This window comes from Macaca mulatta, chromosome X (genome assembly GCF_049350105.2).
Source record: "Macaca mulatta isolate MMU2019108-1 chromosome X, T2T-MMU8v2.0, whole genome shotgun sequence".
NCBI classification, from domain to species: Eukaryota; Metazoa; Chordata; class Mammalia; order Primates; family Cercopithecidae; genus Macaca; species Macaca mulatta.
In genome coordinates, this window is record NC_133426.1 from 52,678,887 (window position 1) to 52,700,711 (window position 21,825).

Sequence of the window (21,825 nt, forward strand, 5' to 3'; positions counted from 1 at the left end):
TGTGACTTGCTGTCTGTCTTCTATCCCTGCAGAGCTGTGGAAGGAAACGTCATGACTTCTTTCTTGCCAACTATGACACAGCTGGTAGGTCAGCAGAGCAGTCCTCCCAGAAGTTGAAGTGTCAGTGAGTGGGAGGGAAAGCAGAAGGGCTTCCCGTAGGTTGGACCACTCGGTCCATGGCCTCATATAGATCCTCATCCTTCTACTAAAAGGCAGCCACATCACCATGGCCTTGCTGTTGTGGGGTCCTGGGCAGGGGAGGAAGTAAGGGCATAGTGGGGAGGAGGGTCAGATGAACAGGGAATGAGTTGAAGGGTGACATTATTTGCAGTATTTCAGTCTCAGAGGCATAAAAAATACGACACAGAGAGGATGGATTCCAAAGTCCTTAGTGGGGACCTTGGAAGGAGCAGAGGACAGGGCATGGGGAGACAAGGAAGCGCAGTGCGGCTCTTAAGGCAAGAGGGGACCTCACTGCGCATGCTCCTTTGGTGCCTCCTTAGTGCGCATATTCATTGGGCGTCTTCCCATTGGCCCTTCGCGTATGGTGAACGCCGGGGAGCTGTGATCCTGCAGCTCGGGTCCCTGAGGTCTGGATTCTTTCTCCCCTGCTGAGACGCAGCCAGTAGGTCCACAGGTCGCTCCAGCTGGGAGTTGAAGCGTGAGTGAGAGTGCGGAGGAGCCAGCGGGCTTCCAGAGGGTCGGGGCGCATGATTGGTGACTCCGAGTGAGAAGGGGCTTGATGTCGTCGTCCTTCTCGTGCGGCCCCGCAGCTATGGGCCTTCTTGTCTTGTCGGGGTCAGAACGAAGGAAGAAGCAGGGCCTCGGAATGGGACGGGGGTTAGGTGAAGCTGGGGCGATGCTGGGGTGCTGTTGGTGGTATTCCAGTCCCAGAAACGCCTGAAACTTCCAACAGAGGACAAATTCCAGACTCCTCAAGGGGCATCAGGCCTGGAATGTCGTGGGCGGTAAGGAAGGGGCCTGGAAATTGGGAACACTCCGGACTGGTGACCGCCACCCCGAGGTTTGTATAATGAACCGCAGAGGTGCCCGCCCGGTGAGGACTGCCCAGTGCTATGTGGCAACTTCTCAGCTCCATCTTGGAAGTTCGAATGGGTGGGAGGGGCTATGCATTCCAACAAAACTCGATGTTGGGGGGAAATGGCCCTAGCAAAGGGTGTGTGACAAAAGCCATGGGCACTTTAATTTTAATTCTCAAGCTGTATTTTCCTAAATGTCTCGCGATGGAGAGTCCAATTGTGAAACCAAACCTCATTGGAAATACCGTGCGTCTCTTGCCGTAAGCCCTAAGGCATTGCTCAGCTAGCTTGACGAACATAAGTGGCTGTGCAAGTATTCGATTCAGAAGGCATACGCACTTATACATGCCCTCTGACTTACCTTTCAATGTCTTACCAAATTTTTAAAAATTGCAAGTTAGCATTTGGCCATGGAAGTGCTCAAATGTAGTATCCACTCACATGCATTTTTCCAGTCACGGTATTCTGGGTTTTGGTTTGGTTTGGTTTGGTTTTTTTGAGATGGAGTTTTGCTCTTGTTGCCCAGGCTGGAGTGCAATGGCGTGATCTCGGCTGGCTGCAGCATTCGCCCCCGGGTTCAAGCGGTTCTCCTGCCTCAACCTCCCGACTAGCTGGGATTAAGGCACTCACCACCACACCCGGCTAAGTTTTTGTATTTTTAGTAGAGACGGGGTTTCACCATTTTGGCCAAGCTGGCCTCGAACTCCTGACCTCAGGTGATCCATCCTCCTCAGCCTCCGCAAAGTGCACACTGTTCTGTTTGCAGACTGAAATATGAGTTGGCGAGGAAGAAGATATAGACCAAGACGATGTTTACGACTTGCTCAGCTGGTTGGGCCTATGCCTGTGAGTAACTTAACGTTCGATTTTTTCCAATAGCAGAAGTTTTTTTGTGTGGTAGTTATTGTTGAACTAGTATAGATACACTGATAAAGGTCTCCCATGTTGATAAAAAATGATCATGGCATCTCATGAAGGAAAGAGTAACCCAAGAGGACTACACACTGTTTTCGCCTGGATGTGTGAACTTGTGTTCCTCGATTTGACTGGTGATTTCCTCCTCATGCTTATTCATAGCACGTTACACCCATTCAACCCCACATGAATTAAAATGGCTTCCAACGCCATTGAGGGTAACGGTCTCAGAGTAACCTCTCTATGGGAAGAGTAACTTAATGAAGAATAAGTATGTGGAATAGTTTTGGGATAGTGTTGGAGCATGTCTTTAAACATGCATATGATCAGAAGTATCTGTGTAATCTGTATATTCATGTTATTGACATGCATTGATAAGAAGAATTTTTTATCTGCACATGCACACACCATGTCCCCGCCCTTGTCCCAGGAGCCCAGTGTGCCAGAGCCTCAACAAGAAGGACCACCAACTGAAAGTCAGGATCATACACCTGGTCAGAAGAGAGAAGAAGATCAGGGTGCAGCTGAGATTCAAGGTGCTGGGAAGGGAAAGAAAGAATGTCTATGGGGGGAGGAGGCCTGTGTGTGCATGACGCCTTATGCCATGACCAGTGACAGGACGAAAGAAAACAACAGGAAAGGATCTCAAACATTTGCTGAGAGTTTTGCAAGAGGCTGGAAATGTGATGGGTATAGTTTGCAGCTTCCTGCAGTCCCTGGATATGATGAATCTTCTCTTTTTCTTTGAGATGCATTTTGTATGCTTGAAAATATAGTCGTTCCTAAATCAGACGAAACCATGTAATTGGTTGTATAAAAATGTACATTATTTCACCAGTTTAACTTGATATTCTTAGGACGTTGCAGTGAGATCTTCTCAGCCATGGTGTTCACAGTGTTGTAAGCACCCTTTGATAGCATGTGGAGTGCCAAGTCACCCTACCATATAACACCCCAAATAAAGCCCATTTGCAAAGGAATCTTAGCCTCATTCTATAAATAAGAAAACGGAGGCCGGGCGTGGTGCCTCACCCCTGTTATCCCTGCACTTTGGGAGGCCGAGGTGGGCGGATCACTTGAGGTCAGGAGTTCGAGACCACCGTGGCCAATATGGTGAAATCCTGTCTCTATAAAAATATACGAACTCGTTGGGCGTGGTGGCACACACCTGTAATCTCAGCTACTAAGTAGGCTGAGGCAGGAGAATTTCTTGAGCCCGTGCGGCAGAGGTTGCAGTGAGCCGAGATCACACCACTGCACTCCAGCCTTGGTGACACAGCGAGACTCCGTCTCAAAACATAAAAATAAATAAATAAGAAAACTGAGGCTCAGAGATAGAGACTTACCAAGAAAACTTGACGCATGGAGAAGGAATTCGTATTTTGTTCCAAGGTATGCATTCTTCCTACCATCTATTTTAGAAAATGTGAATGATATTTTGCTCAAAAATGCTTAATACTCAAATGTGTCTGTACTATAAGGTGCTTCGATATTGGCTCAGGACAAAACGCAGTTCAGTGAAGCAGGATAGCAACTCCAGAAAAGAGGTCAATGAATGACAGCCACTGTTTCCTTTGATGTATATTTTTGACAGTATGTTTGGTAAAAGGTGGATAACTCAGGATGTTGGCGTACAGGTAACTTTATTAGTAGGATATGGAGGGGGCTTTGAAAAGTTGTTTCAATATTTTTATAATTAGAAAGCTCCAAGTACGATAAGATTATCATGAAACAGAAATTGTTTTCTCAACGGATAGCATTTTCAAACTAATCAGAGACAGAATTTGGGCCATGGATTATTTTAGCAATTCCCTGTTAAGGGGTTTCCAGAATATGACTGTCAACAATGCTCATTAATTTCTTTGCACTTCAGTTCCCGTACTCCCACTGGAAGACAGTGGTTTTGCTGTTATATTTCGTACTTTTTTTCTTAATGACATTCATGTATGGAAAGTCACATATAGGGGCCTTTGGATCTAAGAATTACTTTAATAAAGTTTAACCCCAACATTTTCAAGATACCTCAACAGGGGATGAGTGTCAGGACCATAAGATTTGTCATAGGCTCACCGATGCATTGATCTAATCCTTCAGAAGATTACATTGAAGTTACGATTAAAATGCTATCCGTGAGGCTGTCCTGTTTTCCTAGGTAGCTGTGTGTTTATAATACACAATGGTAAAGTATGGGCAAGGTAGGTGTGCTGAGACTTATCCTCAGATTGTCATTTAAGATAAGGTATCATAATACAGGAAAACAAACGTGGGACATCTTTGCTTCACATTTATTACCACAGTAGCTTATAGGCTTTTATTGCATAACACCAAGGAAAAGAAAAGGATCAGTTCCTTATTTATCACTCCTGTTTGGCTGCTCCAGTCGACATCCTTTTGGTATTTTTCAGTGCCCGACCTGGAAGTTGATCTCCAGAAGCTGTCTCAGTCAAAGACTGGGGATGAATGCGGAGATGGTTCTGATGTCCAGGGGAAGATTCTGCCAAAATCAGAGCAATTTAAAATGCCAGAAGGAGGTATGTTACCCATTAAGATTCAAAATTATGTGCTGTCTGTATTCCATAATATTATACTTTTGATAATAAAAGGAGAGAATCTTACTGCCCCTTTAAAAATAGAGTTCAAATGCAGACTTTCTTTGGAAGGTAATTCAGACCCTAGAAGCCTGACTGCAAAACTGAAACACTATCAGATACAGACACAAATTGGGTCAAAGCCATATTGAATCATCAAATAGCAAAGCATTTTCTTACTTCTGAGTATAACCAACAGCTAACAATTTTCAGATTATTTTGTGATTTCTGCTTTTCACAAAAACATAATGCACTTGTAATACCACTTTGTATGAAATATGCTGATCCCTGAAGGAGATTCTCGTACCAGCTCTTAACATAATTTGTGAGCTTCTGGACAAATCACATAAATCCTACACCCATTTTTGCTTTTATTGAAAGTAGTGAATGCACATCAGATAGATTAAAATCCACTTCAGTGCTGATTTCTACATGCTCTGGTTCTGTTGGAGAGAATGCAAAGATACTCGGATTTTCATGATTTGTTTATCATAACGATCAGCTGCAGTCCAATTGTAATATCTGAGTTGAGATTTCATTGCTTCTAAGAAAACAAGCGGGCACTCTGCTTGATGTTTGTTTTTCCGTAAGGAGACCTTCATGAGTGTTCTTGAATTTTGTCAAATCCTGAATTCTCTCAGACTCTTAAACAATGATTGTTTTATTTTTATTTTTGCTTTTGTTTTGTTTTGTTTTGTTTTGTTTTGTTTCGGATGAGGTCTCGCTCGGCCGCCCCAGGATGGAGTGCAGTGGTCCGATCTTGGTTCCCTGTGACCCCCGCCTCCCGGGTTTAAGCGATTCTCATGCCTCAGCCTCACGTGTATTTGGGATTACAGGTGCATGCCACCATGCCCAACTAATTTTTGTATTTTTGGTAGAAACAGGGGCTCACCATGTTGGCCAATCTGGGCTCGAACTCCTGACCTCAAGTGATCCACCTGCCTCGGCCTCCCAAAATGCTGGGATTACAGGTGTGAACCACCTCCCTCGCTGGACCCAATGATTTGTGTTTTAAAGTCTTCCCACAGTGAAGCCTTGAATGACTGAATAATAGAATGGAAAGAGACAGTCAAGGTTTTGTGGCCCATGAAGTAGGGAGCCTGCATGTAGGTCAGTGATGCTCAAAGTGGTTGAAAGATACCTGTGCTAAGCATGCTCCCTGCCCTCCTGTCAATCTTCATGAGCTACTGTGTGTAATTAGATTGAAGACACATACGGTAACCTCTAACCATATCAGAGGTTATATATTACAGGTTTCTGCCTTGAGTCATCAGATGATATGATTTAAAGTTCAAAGACTATAACGTACTAAGTCCTGAGTAGTCCACATAAGTATCTTTTACACGTTTTTCAAATTGCTGACTTAATTAGAAGAACTTCTGAATTTAAAGGATGCACTGCATTTTTAGGGGAGAAATTATCTAAATGATTTACTCCACACTGGTGAACCACTCCATTAGACTATTTACATTAATAGATAGTGTGTAGACGATTTCCAGGAGCCTACTGAACAAGCCTCAGTTGTATTCTTAGGACAGTCATACCGTTAAATGCATATCTTATTAAAATAGATAACAAATTACATGATACAAGAAAATAATACTGAGACATAAAAAATAATAAAAGAGTCACAGAATAAACTTAAGGGAAAGGGAAACAGGCAGTACATGAAAGGTATGAATCATTAACAAAGGGAAAACTAATTGAAAAGTAATACATTTAATAGATCGTTCTTTTGAGAAATAGCTAGGAAGACAGCATCCAGCAGATGAAACAATCTTGAAGAAAATGGAAAAAGCACAACACGGAATATGAACAAGACCCAGATATTGAATGTAGGGCATAATTGAAAGTGAATAATACATAATTGAAATTAATAATACATTCTTAAACACAATATTTTCAGAGTATGGATGAAATGGTTGACACACTAGGGATGCCTACATTATTTAATATATCCCTGCAATAACTAAATATCTGAACACCACAAAGACTGTGCATGAACTTGTGAAATTTGCTAGTCGTCCCTCAAAAACAGTTACTTTTAGAAGCAAATATTTAGCTTTTCCAGATGTCTTACTCTCTGTTTTCATTTCCCTCTCCATTTTTTTTTCCCCACACTGGTTATGATGTATAACTCTTTCACATTTTAATATCAATCATGATCGTGATACGTTAAAACTTATATGACCATTTAATTAATTATACAAATGGGAATACTTTCCAGTGGAAAAAGTGTCATTATTCATATTGACATGAGGACTATAGGTGAAAACTGGATGCAAATGGTTAGTGTATGTTAAAAAAGAACAAAGAAGGGTAAACTAGCTCAAAGCAATATCATAGCACTTCTTCACAATAGAGAAAAAACAAATGCAATACTGGCCTTTCTATTCATTTCACTTATGTATTTCCTAATGTGACATTAACAGTTTCCTCAAAAGATAGCTTTCAGACTGTCTGCAGGAACCTATTGGACATTCAGACCATACTGTCAAGCCAAAACATTAAATTATGCATTTTTTCTGGAGGAATTTTTTCAGAAATTCCTTCTGTTTCTTAGGTTTTTTTGTGTTCTGGTTGTATTTTCAGTAAAACTCTACACATTGTTTGTCATCTACTTTAAGCCCCTTCTAATAGGTTCACTTGATTTAATGTGATCTGTCCTCAGACTGTCTTTTGGTTTCCTTCTAGCACAAAAAGCAGGGTGTGTTTTAAAAATGTTGCTAATGTGTATGTTTAGAAGTGTATCCTCAAAGTCTCTACAGAGGTCTAGTTGAATCTTAGCCACAGGGAGACTCTTCGGATTCTGGTTTTAGTCCATTGTATGAAACTAAACCTTTGGTGTCCTTTGCATACCTTTAATTTCATCTGAATAGAGTTCTTCTGGTAATGTTCCCTCCTGTTATGTTTCTGTCGCAGGGGAAGGGAAACCACAGCTTTAAACAAAGACAACCGAAAGAATGCAAACTGGATTTATCCGAGATATTTGACTTTTAAAAATCTCAATAAAGTTTTCCAGTTTTCTCCAAAGAAGTATCACACACCTGTTGTTCATTTATTCTCACATATTAGACAGTATTGAACATTTTGGCCGGGTGCAGTGGCTCATTCCTGTAATCCAAGCACATTGGGATGCTGAGGCAGGAAGATTGCTTGAGCTTGGGAGATTAAGACATGCTTGGGCAACATGGCAAAACCCCCTCTCTACAAAAATAGATGAATGAATGCATGAATATATGCACATATGTATGTAGGTGTAGTCCCAGCTACTCTGGAGGCTGAGGTGGGAGGATCCCTTGAGCCAAGGAGGTCGAGGATGTAGGTAGTCATGTTCACGCCACTGCAGCTCCAGCCTGGGTGAATGCGACTCTGTCTGAATAAAATATAGTATCATTTTTGCAACTCTGCATTCTGATTGAGCTGGTATGCACATGTGTGATATTGTGAATATATATATTTGGTCCTGGACCCTGCTTACTGTCATACAACTCCTACAGGTTTTGGAATCTCCACATAGTGATGTCTTTTTGTATGCTAGTGAGTTGACCATTTGCTGGCAGCTCCTAGGTAGCTCTAGGATGGCGGATTAGAGGGTTGGGACTTTTCAGCCACATCCCCAACGTTCAGGACAGGGAGAGGGGCTGAAGGTTAAGTTGATTACCAATGGCGGGCCAACAGTTTAGTCAGTCATGCCTATAGGATGAAAACCTCCATCAAAACCCAAAAGGACAGGGTTCAGAGAGCTTCTTGCCTAGCTGAACACATGGAGAGTGGCATGCCCGTAGAGGCCACGGAAGCCCCCTGCCTCTTCCTTCTATTCCTTCCCCTACGTATCTCTTTATCTGCATCCTTTGTTAGGATATCCTATTTTCCACAAAATATGTGAGAATTCCCCGGGCTATCGAGCTGGATGAAAGAACTAGGGCCTAGGTGGAAGAAAGGGGAAAGCAACTAGGGCAACTTGCTGAAGCAAAATTACTTGGATCCTACCTACACTGTCTCCTTACACGCGATGGCATGACATAGCCATGGGATTCCATCCTGCCTCTTACACACTGGCCTTGAGATGGTGGGCAAGATACTTACATCCTGTGGGACAGTTTCCCCATTTTTAAAGTGAAATTAGAATATTTACACTAAATGCTTGCTATGAAGAATAAATGAAATAACAAGATGCAGGCATTACATTGCAGATAAATTTACTGGTTATCTTTCCTTAATCCCTTTAAAATTTCAAATATTTTCATTCCATTTTTCTTTACAACTACATCTCTAGTATGTGATAACTGCTTTGGAATTTCAAGTAGGAATATCAGTCTACCTTTTTAAATGCATTTGACTTCAGAAGGTGATTTCATGTAAATATGTAAGTTAAATAGCGGTGTAGCTGGCATCAGACACGGCATTGATTCTGAAGCCGATTTGTAAATAACCGAGGTGTGACAAGGCCAACCCTATGTCAGTACTATGTGCTGAAAACTTGTTTGATGTGTGTGATGCCATGAAGAATAAGTCTATTCCAGTCAGTCAGCACCACACAACTCAATATCACAGTGTGTCAAGAGCTCAGGCAGTCCCTAAGCAGCCCTATGGTGGCTAACGGGGCCACAAGGATCACCGGTGCAGTTGTTATTTTGGCTTGTCATATATTCATCAATTTGGCGGGTAAGAAGACAATGAGCCCAAATGAATCAAAGTGGTTGATTTACTTGCAGACTCAGCAAAAGCAAGATTAGCATTGTGTCAGCACTGTGTCCCTAGTCCCAGGGTACCACACTGAATTGGAGAAACTCAGTGACAGTACAGATGGTGGGTCTCTCTGCCTGCGAGGAGCCCACAGTCATACCCTAAGGCCAATTTTGAAACCACACTGAATCCTGAACCCAAGATCACACCTTACCGAGCTGCGACTATGGGACAGCAGGGGTGACCCAGCTCCCGAACATCTCGCACAGAACACCTTAGGGATGTCATCCATGCTTGTGAAGAGGAGGAACCTGTGTCAGTGACTACCCTGAACTGACTTGCCTGCTGACAGTTCCCCTAAACCAAAGATGCAAACCAGTTGTTTAGACTGAACGGGGAACCCTAGAGGGAAAGGTTTCTTTGTGGGATGGCACAATGGAGGCCTTGGCCAGCTTCTGCCTGATGACTGTATGTCCTGCTGGGGGTGTCCTAACAAGGGTAAAGTCTTGTAGTCCAGGGGTATCACCTGTGCCCTCTGGGATTGTTCTTACCTGTGTGCCCTGAATATCCCATCACTGCCTCATCCCTGGAAGGCGTGCACATCAACTTCAGCTTCCTGGCCATAGTTGTGCTGAGCCTGAAATGCTGGCTTGAGTTGGATAAAAATGGTTAATACAGAATGTTAGTTAGGAAGTCACCTGCCTTTGTCAGATAGACCTTCAGCATTAATAGGATTCGTATAAGATGAATGTGATGGGAAATTTGATGTGTCAACTTTGCTACGCCACGATGCATGAGAAATGTTCACTTTGACCAGGGTAGATGTCTCCGTGAAGGGTTTTCTTTACGTGAAAACTAGCATTTAAATCAGCAGACTTTTGGTAAACCTAATTGCCCTCCCCAATGTGGGTGGGCCTCATCCAGTTCCTTGAAGGCCTTCAGAGAAGAAGACTGGGGTCCTCCACAAGATGAAGAAATTCTGCCTCCACACTGCCCTTGGATTTGACCTTTCATATCACCTCTTCCCCCGGTCTCCAGCCTGACATCCTGCTCCGTGAGATTTGGACTTGCCAGTCGCAACACTTCCATGGGCTAGGTCTTCAAACTCAGTCTCTCTCTCTCTCTTTCTCTCTCCACCCACCCACACACACGTGTGCACACATACACACACACACACACACACACACACACACACCCCGAGGAACCCTAACCAATAGGCTTCTTACGTCTGGGACCCTTAGGGCGTAACTGAGATCAGTACTGCAGGTTGGTGTCACTCTGCTGCAGGGCTCCTCAAGCAGAGGCCAGTGGCGTTCCCCTCCCACCCTCTGCAGACGGACATCCACGTGGCTCATCACTGTGACTCAGGGTTTGGTCATCCAACCATGTAGCGATCACTACAATTTCACAAGTGTTCCCCACCCTCCTTCTGCCTGTGAGGTCCTCTGAGATATTTTTAAGTCAAATGTCTAATACAAAACCAGTTTGCGTTCTTTCAGCTTGTATTCATTTAAACCTGTGGTTGCCTTTCACCTATAATAGAAGAACAACATTACTAGCAGAACTGTATTTAGGTGACATTAAAGGTATGCAAAGGACACCAGTGTTTTAGTTGCATACAGTAGACTAAAACCAGAAGCCTATGAGTCACCCATTGGCTTACATGCAGTTAGGCCTCTGTAGAGATTTTGAAGATAGATTTCCAAGCATATACATTATCAATACTTTTTAAACACATCCTGGTTTCCAGTGCTACAAGGAAACCAAAAGAGAGTTAGAGGTCAGAACACTTTAAATCAGGTGAACCTATTAAAAAGTGGTCAAAGCAGAAAGCAAACGTTGTGTATACTTTTACTAAAAATATAACCAACACACAAAAAATGTTAAGAAACAAAAGGAATTTACAAAAAAAATGTTTAATTTCATGCTTTGGCTTGAAACTACATTCTGGATGTCCAATAGACTCCTGGAAATAGTCTGAAAACTATCTTTTAGGAAAACATTTTATTGCATTTGTTTTTTATCTGTTGTATCTGAAGTGCAAAAATGTTTCTTTGGGCTAGTTTACCCTTCTGTGGTTTTTAAGGTACCGTAATCATTTTCCCCCAATTTTCACCTAAAGTGCTAATGTCAATATGAATACTGCCTTTTTACACTTGAAAGTATTCCCGTTTGTGTAATTAATTATATGGTCACACTAGTTTTAAGCTATCACTATCATTTCTGATGTCAAAACGTGAAACCGTTATATATCATGAACAGTGTGGCAACAAAACAAAACAAAACAAAACAAAACAAGAAACGGAAATAGAGGGATAGGAAAGGAAAATGGAAAGGACAGTAAGACATCTGGAGAAGCCAACTATTTGTTTCTAAAAGTAAGTGTTTTTGAGGGACAACTAGCAAATTTCAGAAGTTCTTCCAGTCTTTGTGATGTTTAGGTATTCACATATTATAGGGATATATTAAATAATGTATATATGCCTAGCCTATCAACCATTTCTTCCATACACTGAAAATATTAGAGTATTCACTTTCAATTATAACCTATATTCAATATCTGTGTCTTGTTCATGTTCCATGTTGACCTTTTTCCATTTTCTCCGAGTGTGTAAACTACTGGATACTCTATTCATAACTATTTCCCCCCCAAAAGATCTTTTAAATTTGTTACTTTTGGATTCGTTTTCCTTTTACTAATGATTCGTATCTGTCTTTTATTCATTTCCTCTTTCCTTTTCCCTTAGGTTTATTCTATTGTTCTTTTATTATTTTTTATTCTTCTCCTTTATCACGTAATGTGTTTTCTATGCATTTAAGACTATAATCTTCCTAAGAATACAGTTGAGGCTTCTTCAGTAGGCTCCTGGAAACAGACTGAAAAAGGTCTTTTTGTTTGTTTGTTTGTTTTTGTTTTGTTTTTTGAGACAGAGTCTCGCTCTGTCGCCCAGGCTGGAGTGCAGTGGCCTGGTCTCGGCTCACTGCAAGCTCCGCCTCCCGGGTTCACGCCATTCTCCTGTCTCAGCCTCCCGAGTAGCTGGGACTACAGGCGCCCGCCACCACGTCCGGCTAATTTTTTGTATTTTGTTTAGTAGAGATGGGATTTCACCGTGTTAGCCAGGATGGTCTCAATCTCCTGACCTCGTGATCTGCCCGCCTCGGCCTTCCAAAGAAAACTGTCTTTGAATGTAAATGGTCTAATGGAATGGTTCAGCAGTGTAGAGTACAAACATTTAGGTAATTTCTTCCCTAAATATGGAGTGCTCCCTTGAAATTCAGAAGCTCTTCTAATTAACAGTCAGCAATTTGGAAAATACGTGTAAAAGATACTTATGTCGACTACTCACGAATGAGGACGTTACAGTCTTTGAACTTTAAATCGCATCATCTGATGTCTCAAGGCAGAAACCTGTAATATGTAACCTATGATATGGCTAGAGGGGATTCTATCATATGTGTCTTCAATCTAATTACACACAGCAGCTCATGAAGACTGACAGAAGGGCAGGGGGCATGCTTAGCACAGGCATCTTACACCCACCTTGAGCATCACTGACCTACATGCATGCTGCCTACTTCATTGGTAACAGAAACCTGTCTGTCTCTTGCCATTTTATTATTCAGTCGTTCAAGGGTTCACTGCGGGAAGGATTTAAAATGCAATTATTCTTTAAGAACCAGAGAATTCAGAATTTAACAGAATCCAAGAACAGTCATTTAGGTCTCCATACGGGAAAACAAACATCAAGCAGGTTGCCCACTCATTCTCTTAGGAACCATGAAATCTCAACTCAGATATTATAACTGGAGTGAAACTGTTATGAAAAACAAATCATATCTTTGTATTCTATCCAACAGAACATGAAAATACAGAAATCAATCTTGAAACAGATTTTAATATATCTGATTTGCATTTACTATTTTCAATAGAAAAAGATGGATGTAGAATTTTTGGAATTCATCTGAAATCTCACAAATTATGTTAGATCTGGTACTAGAACCTCCTTCAGTACTCAGCATATTTTCACACAAAGTGGTATTACAAATGCATTATGTATTTGTTTAAAGCAGAGATTAGAAAAGAATCTGAAAACAGTTAGCTATTGGTTATAGTCACAAGTAAGAAGATGCTTTCATATTTGATGATTCAATACGGCTTTGACCCGATTTGTTTCTGTATCTGATAGTGTTTAGGTCTTCCGGTCAGGCATTTGGGGTCTGAACAACTTTTCAAAGAAGGCCTGCATTTGAATTGTGTTTTTAAAGGGGCAGTAACGTTCTCTCTTTTTATTATCAAAAGTATAATATTGTGAAAAACAGAAAGCACGTAATTTTGCATCTTAATGGATAGCATACCTCCTTCTGGCATTTTAAATTGCTCTGCTTTTGGCAGAATTGTCCCCTGAACATCAGGACCATCTCCGCATTCATCCCCAGTCTTTGACTGAGACAGCTCCTGGAGATCAGCTTCCAGGTCAGGCACTAAAAAATACAGGGGTTCTTGATTGAAGCAGGCAAACAAGAAGGACAAATAAGGAAAAGATAGTGCTCTTTTCCTCAGTGTTATGAAATAAAAGCCTGTAGACCAGTGTGGTAATAAATGTGATGTAAAGATGGCACACTTTTGTTTTCCTGTATTATGAATTCTTATCTTAAATGACAATCTGAGGATAAATCACACCACACCTACATTTCCCATACTTTACCATTGTGTATTATGAATAGTGAATATCGACTATCTAAGAAATCTGGAGTCTGCCACATGGATAGAATTTTAATCATAAATGAAATGTAATTTTCTGAAGGATTAGATCAATGTATTGGCCTGCCTAGGAGAAATCTTACAGTTGTGACACCCATCCCTTGTTGAGGTGACTTGAAAATTATTTAGATAAATTAACATTATGCTTGGGTCTAAGGGCCCTGTATGTAACTTTACATAAATGAATCACATTTAGAATAATGTACCAAAAATAACAGGAAAATCACTGTCTTCCAGTGAGGGTACAGGAAGTTGAGTGCAAAGAAATTAGTGGTCACTGTTGACAGTCATATTCTGGAAACCTCTTAACAGCGAATTGCTAAAATACTCCATGGCCCAAATTCTGCCAGTGTTGAACGCAAAAGTACTATCTAGTGAGTAAACAACTTCTGATTCAGGATAAACTTATGGTACTTTTAGTTTTCTAATGATGAAAGTGCTTCTACAACTTTTAAAAGCCCCTTCGAAATCATGCTAATATAGCTACCTGTATGCCAGTGTCCTGAGTTATCCACCTTTTACCAAACATCCTGAAAAATTACCGATCAAAGGATACCACTCAAAGAGTGGCTGTCATTTATTGAGCTCTTTTCTGGAGTTTCTATTCCGCTTCGTTGAACTGTGTTTTGTCCTGAGCCAATACTAAACTACCTTAGAGTACACACACATTCAAATAATAAGTATCTTAAGCAAAACCACTGACCTTTTCTTATTACAACATGGATAACACAAACCTTGGGACAAAATATGAATTCTGTCTCCATGAGTACAAGGGTTCTTGGTAAACCTCCATTTCAGAGCCTCAGTTTTCTTATTAATAAAATGAGGCTAACATCCTTATGCAAATGGGCTTTATTCAGGGTGTTATAAGGTAGGATGACTTGGCACTCCACATGCTGTTAAAGGGTGCTTACAGCACCATTGACACAATGCCTTAGAAGATCATACAGCAACATTCTAAGAAGAACAAATTAAACTAGTGAAATACTGCATATTTATGCATAAAGTTAAACTGCTTCATCTGATTTAGCAAGGACTGTATTTTCAAGCGTACAAAATATATTTCAAAGGTAAGAGAAGATTCATTATATCCAGGGACTGCATGAAGCTGTAAACTATACTCTTCAATTTTCCAGCCAACTTTCAGCAAATGTTTGCGATCCTTTCCTAATGTTTTCTTTCCTCCTGTTACTGGTCACGGCATAATGCATGATGCACACATAGGCCTCCTCCCCGCATAGACATTCTTTCTTTCCCTTCCCAGCACCTCGAATATCAGCTGCACCCTGATCTTCTCTCTTCTGACCAGGTGTGGGATCCCGACTTTCAGTTGGTGGTTCCTCTTGTTGAGGCTCCTCATCACTGGGCTCCTGGGACCGTGGTTGTGTGTGTATAAATAAAAAGTTTTGGCTGGGCGCAGTGGCTCACGCTCAGCACTTTGGGAAGCCAAGGCGAGCAGATCACGAGGTCAAGAGTTCGAGACCAGCCTAGCCAACACGCTGAAACCCTGTCTCTACTAAGAATACAAAAATTAGCCAGGCATGGTGGCGCATGCCTGTAATCCCAGCTACTTGGGAGGCTGAGGCAGGAGAATCGCTTGAATCCCGGAGGCAGAGGTTGCAAGTGAGCCGAGATCACACCACTGCACTCCAGCCTGGGCGACAGAGCAAGATTCTGTCTCAGGAAAAAAAAAAAAATTGTTATCAATACATGTCAACAATGCAAATGAACAGAATACATAGATATTTCTGATCATAAGTAAGTCTAAAGACATTTCTCCAACACTATTCATATACTTATTATTCATCAAGTTATTCTTCCCACAGAGAGGTTACTCTAAGACGGAGTTACCCTCAAGGGCTTTGGAAGGTGGTTTAATCTATGTTGGGATGGATGTGTGCAATCTGTTATGAATAAGCATACGGAGGAAGTCATGGGCAAAATCTGGGGAACACAAGGTCATCCATCCAGGCAAAACCAGAACGTAGGCTGGGCGCAGTGGCTCAGGCCTGTAATCCCAGCACTTTGGGAGGCCGAGGCAGGTGGATTGCTTGAGCTCAGGGGTTCAAGAACAGCCTGGGCAACACGGTGAAACCCCGTCTCTACTAAAATACAAAAAGAAATCAGCTGGGCGTGGCAGCGTGCACCTGTAGTCCCAGCTACTCGGGAGGCTCAGGCAGGAGAATTGCTTCAGCCCAGGAGACGGAGGTTGCAGTGAGCCAAGCCTGGGTGACAGAGCAAGACTCCATCTCCAAAACACACACACACACACACACGCACACACACAACACACACACACACACACACACACACAACACGTAATCCTCTTGGATCAGTCTTTCCTTCATGAGATGCCATGATCATTTTTTATCAGCTCAGAAGACCTTTAACAGTGTATGTATACTAGTTCAACAACACTATCACACACAAAACATTCTGCTAATAGAAAACAACGAATGTTAAAGCAGTCACACATACTCCCGATCAGCTCAGGAGGTTGTAAACTTCGTCTTGGTCTAGGCCTACATGTTGATCTTCCTCGCCAAATTATATTTCTCTCTGCAAAGAGAATACAGAATACTGTGATTGGGAAATGGCACTTGAGAGGATAGCTCCATTCGAGCACTTCCATGGCCAAATGTTAACTTGTCACTTTTTTGAAGTTTGGAAATACTTTGAAGGTAAGTCCCAGGGCAAGTATAAGTTTGTGTGTCTTCTGAATAGAATGCTTGCACAGTCACTTAAGGTGATCAAGCTAGCAAAGTAATGTCTTAAGGCTCCTGGCAAGAGACACTGGATATCCCTGATGTGGTTTGGTTTCACAACTGGAATCTCCATCATGGAGACGTTTAGGAAAATAGAGCTAGAGAATTAAACTGGGAGTGACCACAGTGTTTGTCACACACCCATTTCCTGGGCCCAGTTCCTCCCTAAAATGAAGTTTTGCTCGACCACAGAGTCCCGTCCATTCGAACCTCCACGGTGGAGTTGGGAAGTTGCAACACAGCACTGGGTGCCCCTCACTGGACACCTGTTTCTGGCACTCTACAGACTTCGGGGCTGAGGTCACCAACCCGCAGCATTCCCAGTTCCCAGGCCCCTTCCTTACTGCCCACGCTGTCCATGCCTGGGTCCCCGCTGGGGAGTCTACAATCTGTCCTCTGTCGGGGGTTTGAGGCATTTCTGGGACTCAGATACCTTCAACAGCACCCCCAGCACGCACCCCATCGTACCCCAATCCCCTCCACGTCAAGGCCCTCCTTCCTCCTTAGTTGTGGCCCCGACAGAAAAGAAGGCCCATGGCTGCAGTGCCACATGTAAAGGATGAAGACCTCGAGGCCCTTCCCCTCTGAGTCTCCCTCCCACCGACGACCCTCCAGAAGCCCACTGGCTCCTCCTCACCCTCACTCACACTTCAACTCCCAGTTGGATTGGCCTGTGGACCTACCTGCTGTGTCTCAGTAGGAGAGAAAGAATCCAGACCTTAGGAACTTGACCTCACAGCTCGGAGGCATTCACCACGCGGATGAAGAGGTAGAGTAGAAGATGCCTGGTGAACATGTGCACTGAGGTGGGTGCCCAAAGAGCATGCGCAGTGAGATGTGCACTTGCCTTAAGGGCTGTGGTGTCCCTCCTCGCCCACCCCCTGCCCCCACCCTTTCCTCCATCCTAGGTCCCCACTAAGAACTTTGGAATGCATCCTCCCTGTGTGTTTTTTTTTATGCCTCTGAGACTCAAATACCTCAAATAATATCATCCTTCAAAATTCACTCCATATTCACTTGACCCTCCCTCTGTGGCCCTTGTTCCTCCCTTTTCCAGGCCCCTCAAGGGAGCAAGTCCATTGCGGTGTCGCGGACTTCTAGTAGAAGGATGAGGATCTCTATCCGGCCATGGACCAAGTGGCCCAACCCATGGGAAGTCTGCCCACTTTCCCTCACACTCACTCATACTTCAACTTCTGGGAGGACTGATCTGTGGACCTACCTGATGTGTCATAATCAGCAAGAAAGAAGTCATGACATTTCCTCCCACAGCTCTGCAGGGACAGAAGGCAGACAGCAAGACCCATGGGCAGCAGGAGCTTGCATAGGAAGAGACTTGCCCATTGAGCCAGGGACTTTCAGGGACAGCCAGACTTTTCTCGCTGTCACCATGATATCAGCAGCCACTGCCATCACACTGGCTGCAGCAGGGAGGCCTAGCCAGGGCTGCATGCTCTGTGGAGCCAGCAGGAGCCAGGGACAAGTGGGATCCCCACCTTTTATGAGTTGGGGAGGGAGCTTCTGGGTGCACTTGCAGCTGTAGACCCAGACCTCTCGCTCTATGGAGCAGACAGGAGCCCTGCCCTCCTGGGCGGGACTGCAGCCACCCAAGTTGTGGCTGCAGATCCAAGTCTCCCTGTCCTCTTGCAGGGACTGTGAGCAGGCAGGATCCCTGCCCTCCCGGCTGCAGTTGCAGCCAAACGATCCATGGCTGCAGACCCAGGAGCTGGGGACAAGTGGGAGGCCCACTCCTTCAGATTTGGTGGGTTGGGAGCTCCCTAGGAGCAGCTGCAACTGCCCTCCCAAGCGCAGGACCCAGGCGTGTCTGCAGCCTGCACTCTCTGAAGCCCAGGAAGGCCCCCACTGTCACTGCAGGCTCAGAAGTGTCTGCTCCCACTGCCTGATCTCTACCTGCTCCCAGCACCCACTCTGATTTCAGAGCAGGTTGGGAGCTGAGCCCCTGCACTGTCACAGCTCAGCCAAGTGTGCACATGGCCAGGCCAGCACTGGCATGCCAGCCCCTTGCCACCTCAAACACCTCCAGAATTTGATTGCTGAGGAACATGAGAGGGGAAACCAAGGGGGTTCTGAGGGCAGCTGGGCGGTGGCCTGCAGGTGCCCCTTGGTGTGAGCAGCCTGGGCACCATGGACTGCAGTCGGAGGCAGACAGGATCCAGAGCAGAAGGGGGCAGTCCCTGGTAAGGCCCCACCTTCAGGCCAGGGACTGGCCAGGCTGCCAATCCCAGAGACCAGAGTGTGGACTTGTGGTACCTTTTCTGGACCCATCCATGGCTGCCCATGGACCAATGTACATGCACTTTCTCCCCTCTGAGGTCTGTAAATGCCTGGGACTCAGCCAGAGCAGGGCAGAGGATGGAGAGACAATGGGACGACCAGCTGCAGAGAGGAGCTACCCTCTCCAGGGCCTCCTCTCTGCTAAGAGCTGCAGAGGTTGGAAAGACCTGCCTGCAGAGAGAAGCCACACTCTTCAGGGCCTCCTCTCTGCTGAGAGCTGAACACTTGACCAAACAACCTGCCTACAGAGGAACTACCCACTGCGGATCTCCTCTGAGCTGTTCTAACACTCAATAAAGCTCCTCTTGTTAGTTTTTTTTAAAAGTGAATATACAATTTATTTAACATTCAAACTTCATTAAGATATGTGCAATATGGCAATTTTATGGGGGATTAAACCCTACCTAGGATGATTGCTTGCTGGAGCTTAGCAACAGGGTCCAGTTCACACTTAGCACTAATTAAATATTTTATTGAATAAATACAATACCAAACAAAATGTATTCAAATGCTTTCTAAAAAAAAAAAATTTTAAGGTCTTTCTACTCAGGCTGACTAACACAATAAAGGCAGATATGCTAGTTAAACATAATTGGCTGATTTTATACAGCACCTATATCTTTTAGTTCACGAGTATATTATTAAATGATAGAGAACATCTAATACAACCATTTCTACAGATTAGGAAATAAATTTCTAAGAAAGAAAGATTTTACAAACCCCATCTTTTATACCCACCCCAACAGTCTAACTCTAAAGGGGATAAAGCCAATGACTTTCCTCACAAGAGCTCATGACTAATGTAGCTTTGCTATCAAAATCTATATTTCTTATCCATTATGAGCATTGAGATAAGATTCAAGTATTCCCAAAGAAAGAACCACAATGCATGTTGTGATCACCTATTCAGCAATAGCGAGTACTGCATCCAAAACTCTCATCCCAGGAATTAAATAAGGTCAGCCACATTCATGGGAATCTCCTCTACTGTAGTATTGTAGAAAGTCTCAATGCCACAAAGAATCCTCTTGTCTTCTTCAGTAACAAAGTTCATAGCCACACCTTTCCTCCCATGTAGACCCCCTCTGCCAATTCTGTGAATATGGTTTTCACAATTGGTAGGTAGGTCATAATTTATAACCAAAGACACTTGTTGCACATCAATCCCGCGAGCCAACAAGTCAGTAGTGATCAGAACATGGGTTGACCCTGATCAGAATTCCCTCATGACAACATATCTCTCCTTCTGGTCCATGTCTCCATGCAGAACAGAAACTGTGAAGTCTCTGGCATGCATTTTTCTCAGTCAGCCAGTCCACTTTGTGCTTTGAGAAAAATAACAGCCTGCGTAATGGTCAGTGTCTCGTACAAGTCACAAAGTGTTTCCAACTTCCATTCCTCTCTCTCTCAACATTAATATAAAACTGTTTGATTCCTTCAAGGGTCAATTATTCCTTTTTCACCAGAATTCGAATTGGATCTCTCATGAATTTTTTGGTCACTTCCAACACATCAGTTGGCATTGTGGCAGAAAGCAACACAACCTGAATACTTTTATTTAGTTTTTGGAAAATCTCATAGATTTCATCCTTAAACCCACGGCTCAACATTTCATCTACTTCATCCAAAACAAACATTTTGATCCATTTTGAAAAAAGATATTTTCTGTTTCACATATCAAATACTCTCCCAGGTGTACCAACAACAATATGTGGTGCTTCAGCCTGCAGTTTTTGCATTTCAGTTCGCATTTGTTCCACCAATGCAGACATGACAAGTTGCTCCCATATAGTCTCCAAGTGCCAGAATTACCTTTTGGATCTGTGGAGCCAGTTCTCTGGTGAGGGCCAATATTAGTGCTTGGGTCTCCAACTGTTGCAGGATGGAAATAGCAAATGTGGCTGTCTTGCCAGTACCTAACTGAGCTTGAGCAATCACATCATACCTTTTCATACAGGTAATAGTAGCTCTCTGCTGAATAGTGGAAGCCTTCTCAAAATAGTAAGCATAGATGCCCCAAAGAAGAGACTCCTTTAAAGTTATATCATCAAAGTTATCAACAATCTTATTCCAGTTGCTGTCAATTACACCATCGGGGTCCATTCCCTCTGGGCTGCCATGTTCTCTGTTATAATCCATGGAGCCACCAGACATGATCCAAAAAAACACTCAGTGCCTGACTGAAAAGTCCTCTTCGTCTTGTTTGCCCTCCACTTGTCTGCATATCTTATTCTTCCTGGATGCAGGACAAGAACTTAAACAAAGGCGCCACCAGCCACAGAGGTTTCCAGCCAGAAAATCGACACCCCAAAGATCCCATAACACCCGTATCTGCATCCACAGGGCATTGTTTAGTAAAAAGAAAGGGACTTAAGAGAGCTTTTGTTTCTTTGCCCAAACAATCTCCTGCTTTGAGAAACACTGGAAACACACAGTCCCATGTCACCCTTAGTGGAGGATGTATTTCTTTTGTGACAGAAATAAGGAATTTTATGTCTGTATTTACACATGCTTTTTTCTAAGGATGTTGCTCTGTTGCCAAGGCTGGAGGGCAGTGGCATAACTCCTGGGTTCAAACAATCTTCATCCTGCAGCCTCCCAAGTGAGTGGTACTACAGGTGTGGATACAACACCTGAACAATCGATTCATCTATTTTTAGAGAGTGGTCCCACTATGTTGTCCATCCTGGTCTCAAATTCTTGGGCTCAAGAGATCCTCCCACCTTGGCCAATTTTTATACATGCTTTAATTAATCACTTTTTTCTGTGAT

General features: G+C 43.3%; 1 protein-coding gene and 1 pseudogene across 3 annotated transcripts; one reads left to right on the forward strand and one right to left on the reverse strand.

Annotated features, from left to right (window-relative positions):
• Positions 1-553: 553 nt before the first annotated feature.
• On the forward strand, positions 554-7,576 carry XAGE5 (X antigen family member 5). Of its 3 annotated transcripts, none has more exons than XM_028841695.2 (5): positions 554-661; positions 1,807-1,886; positions 2,386-2,491; positions 4,361-4,486; positions 7,466-7,576. In XM_028841695.2, exons 2-5 carry the CDS (start codon positions 1,815-1,817, stop codon positions 7,486-7,488), a joined length of 327 nt encoding a protein of 108 aa, XP_028697528.1. In that variant the 5' UTR covers positions 554-661; positions 1,807-1,814; the 3' UTR covers positions 7,489-7,576.
• A 12,405-nt stretch (positions 7,577-19,981) lies between these two features.
• Positions 19,982-21,242, reverse strand: LOC698139 (eukaryotic initiation factor 4A-II pseudogene; annotated as a pseudogene).
• Between the last annotated feature and the right edge of the window lie 583 nt (positions 21,243-21,825).

Coding starts and splice junctions, on each gene's coding strand:
- XAGE5 (XM_028841695.2), top strand. CDS start 1,815: ATGAGTTGGCGAGGAAGAAGATATAGACCAAGACGATGTTTACGACTT. Junction 1,887..2,385: donor AGCTGGTTGGGCCTATGCCT/GTGAGTAACTTA, acceptor CCCTTGTCCCAG/GAGCCCAGTGTGCCAGAGCC. Junction 4,487..7,465: donor ATTTAAAATGCCAGAAGGAG/GTATGTTACCCA, acceptor TTTCTGTCGCAG/GGGAAGGGAAACCACAGCTT.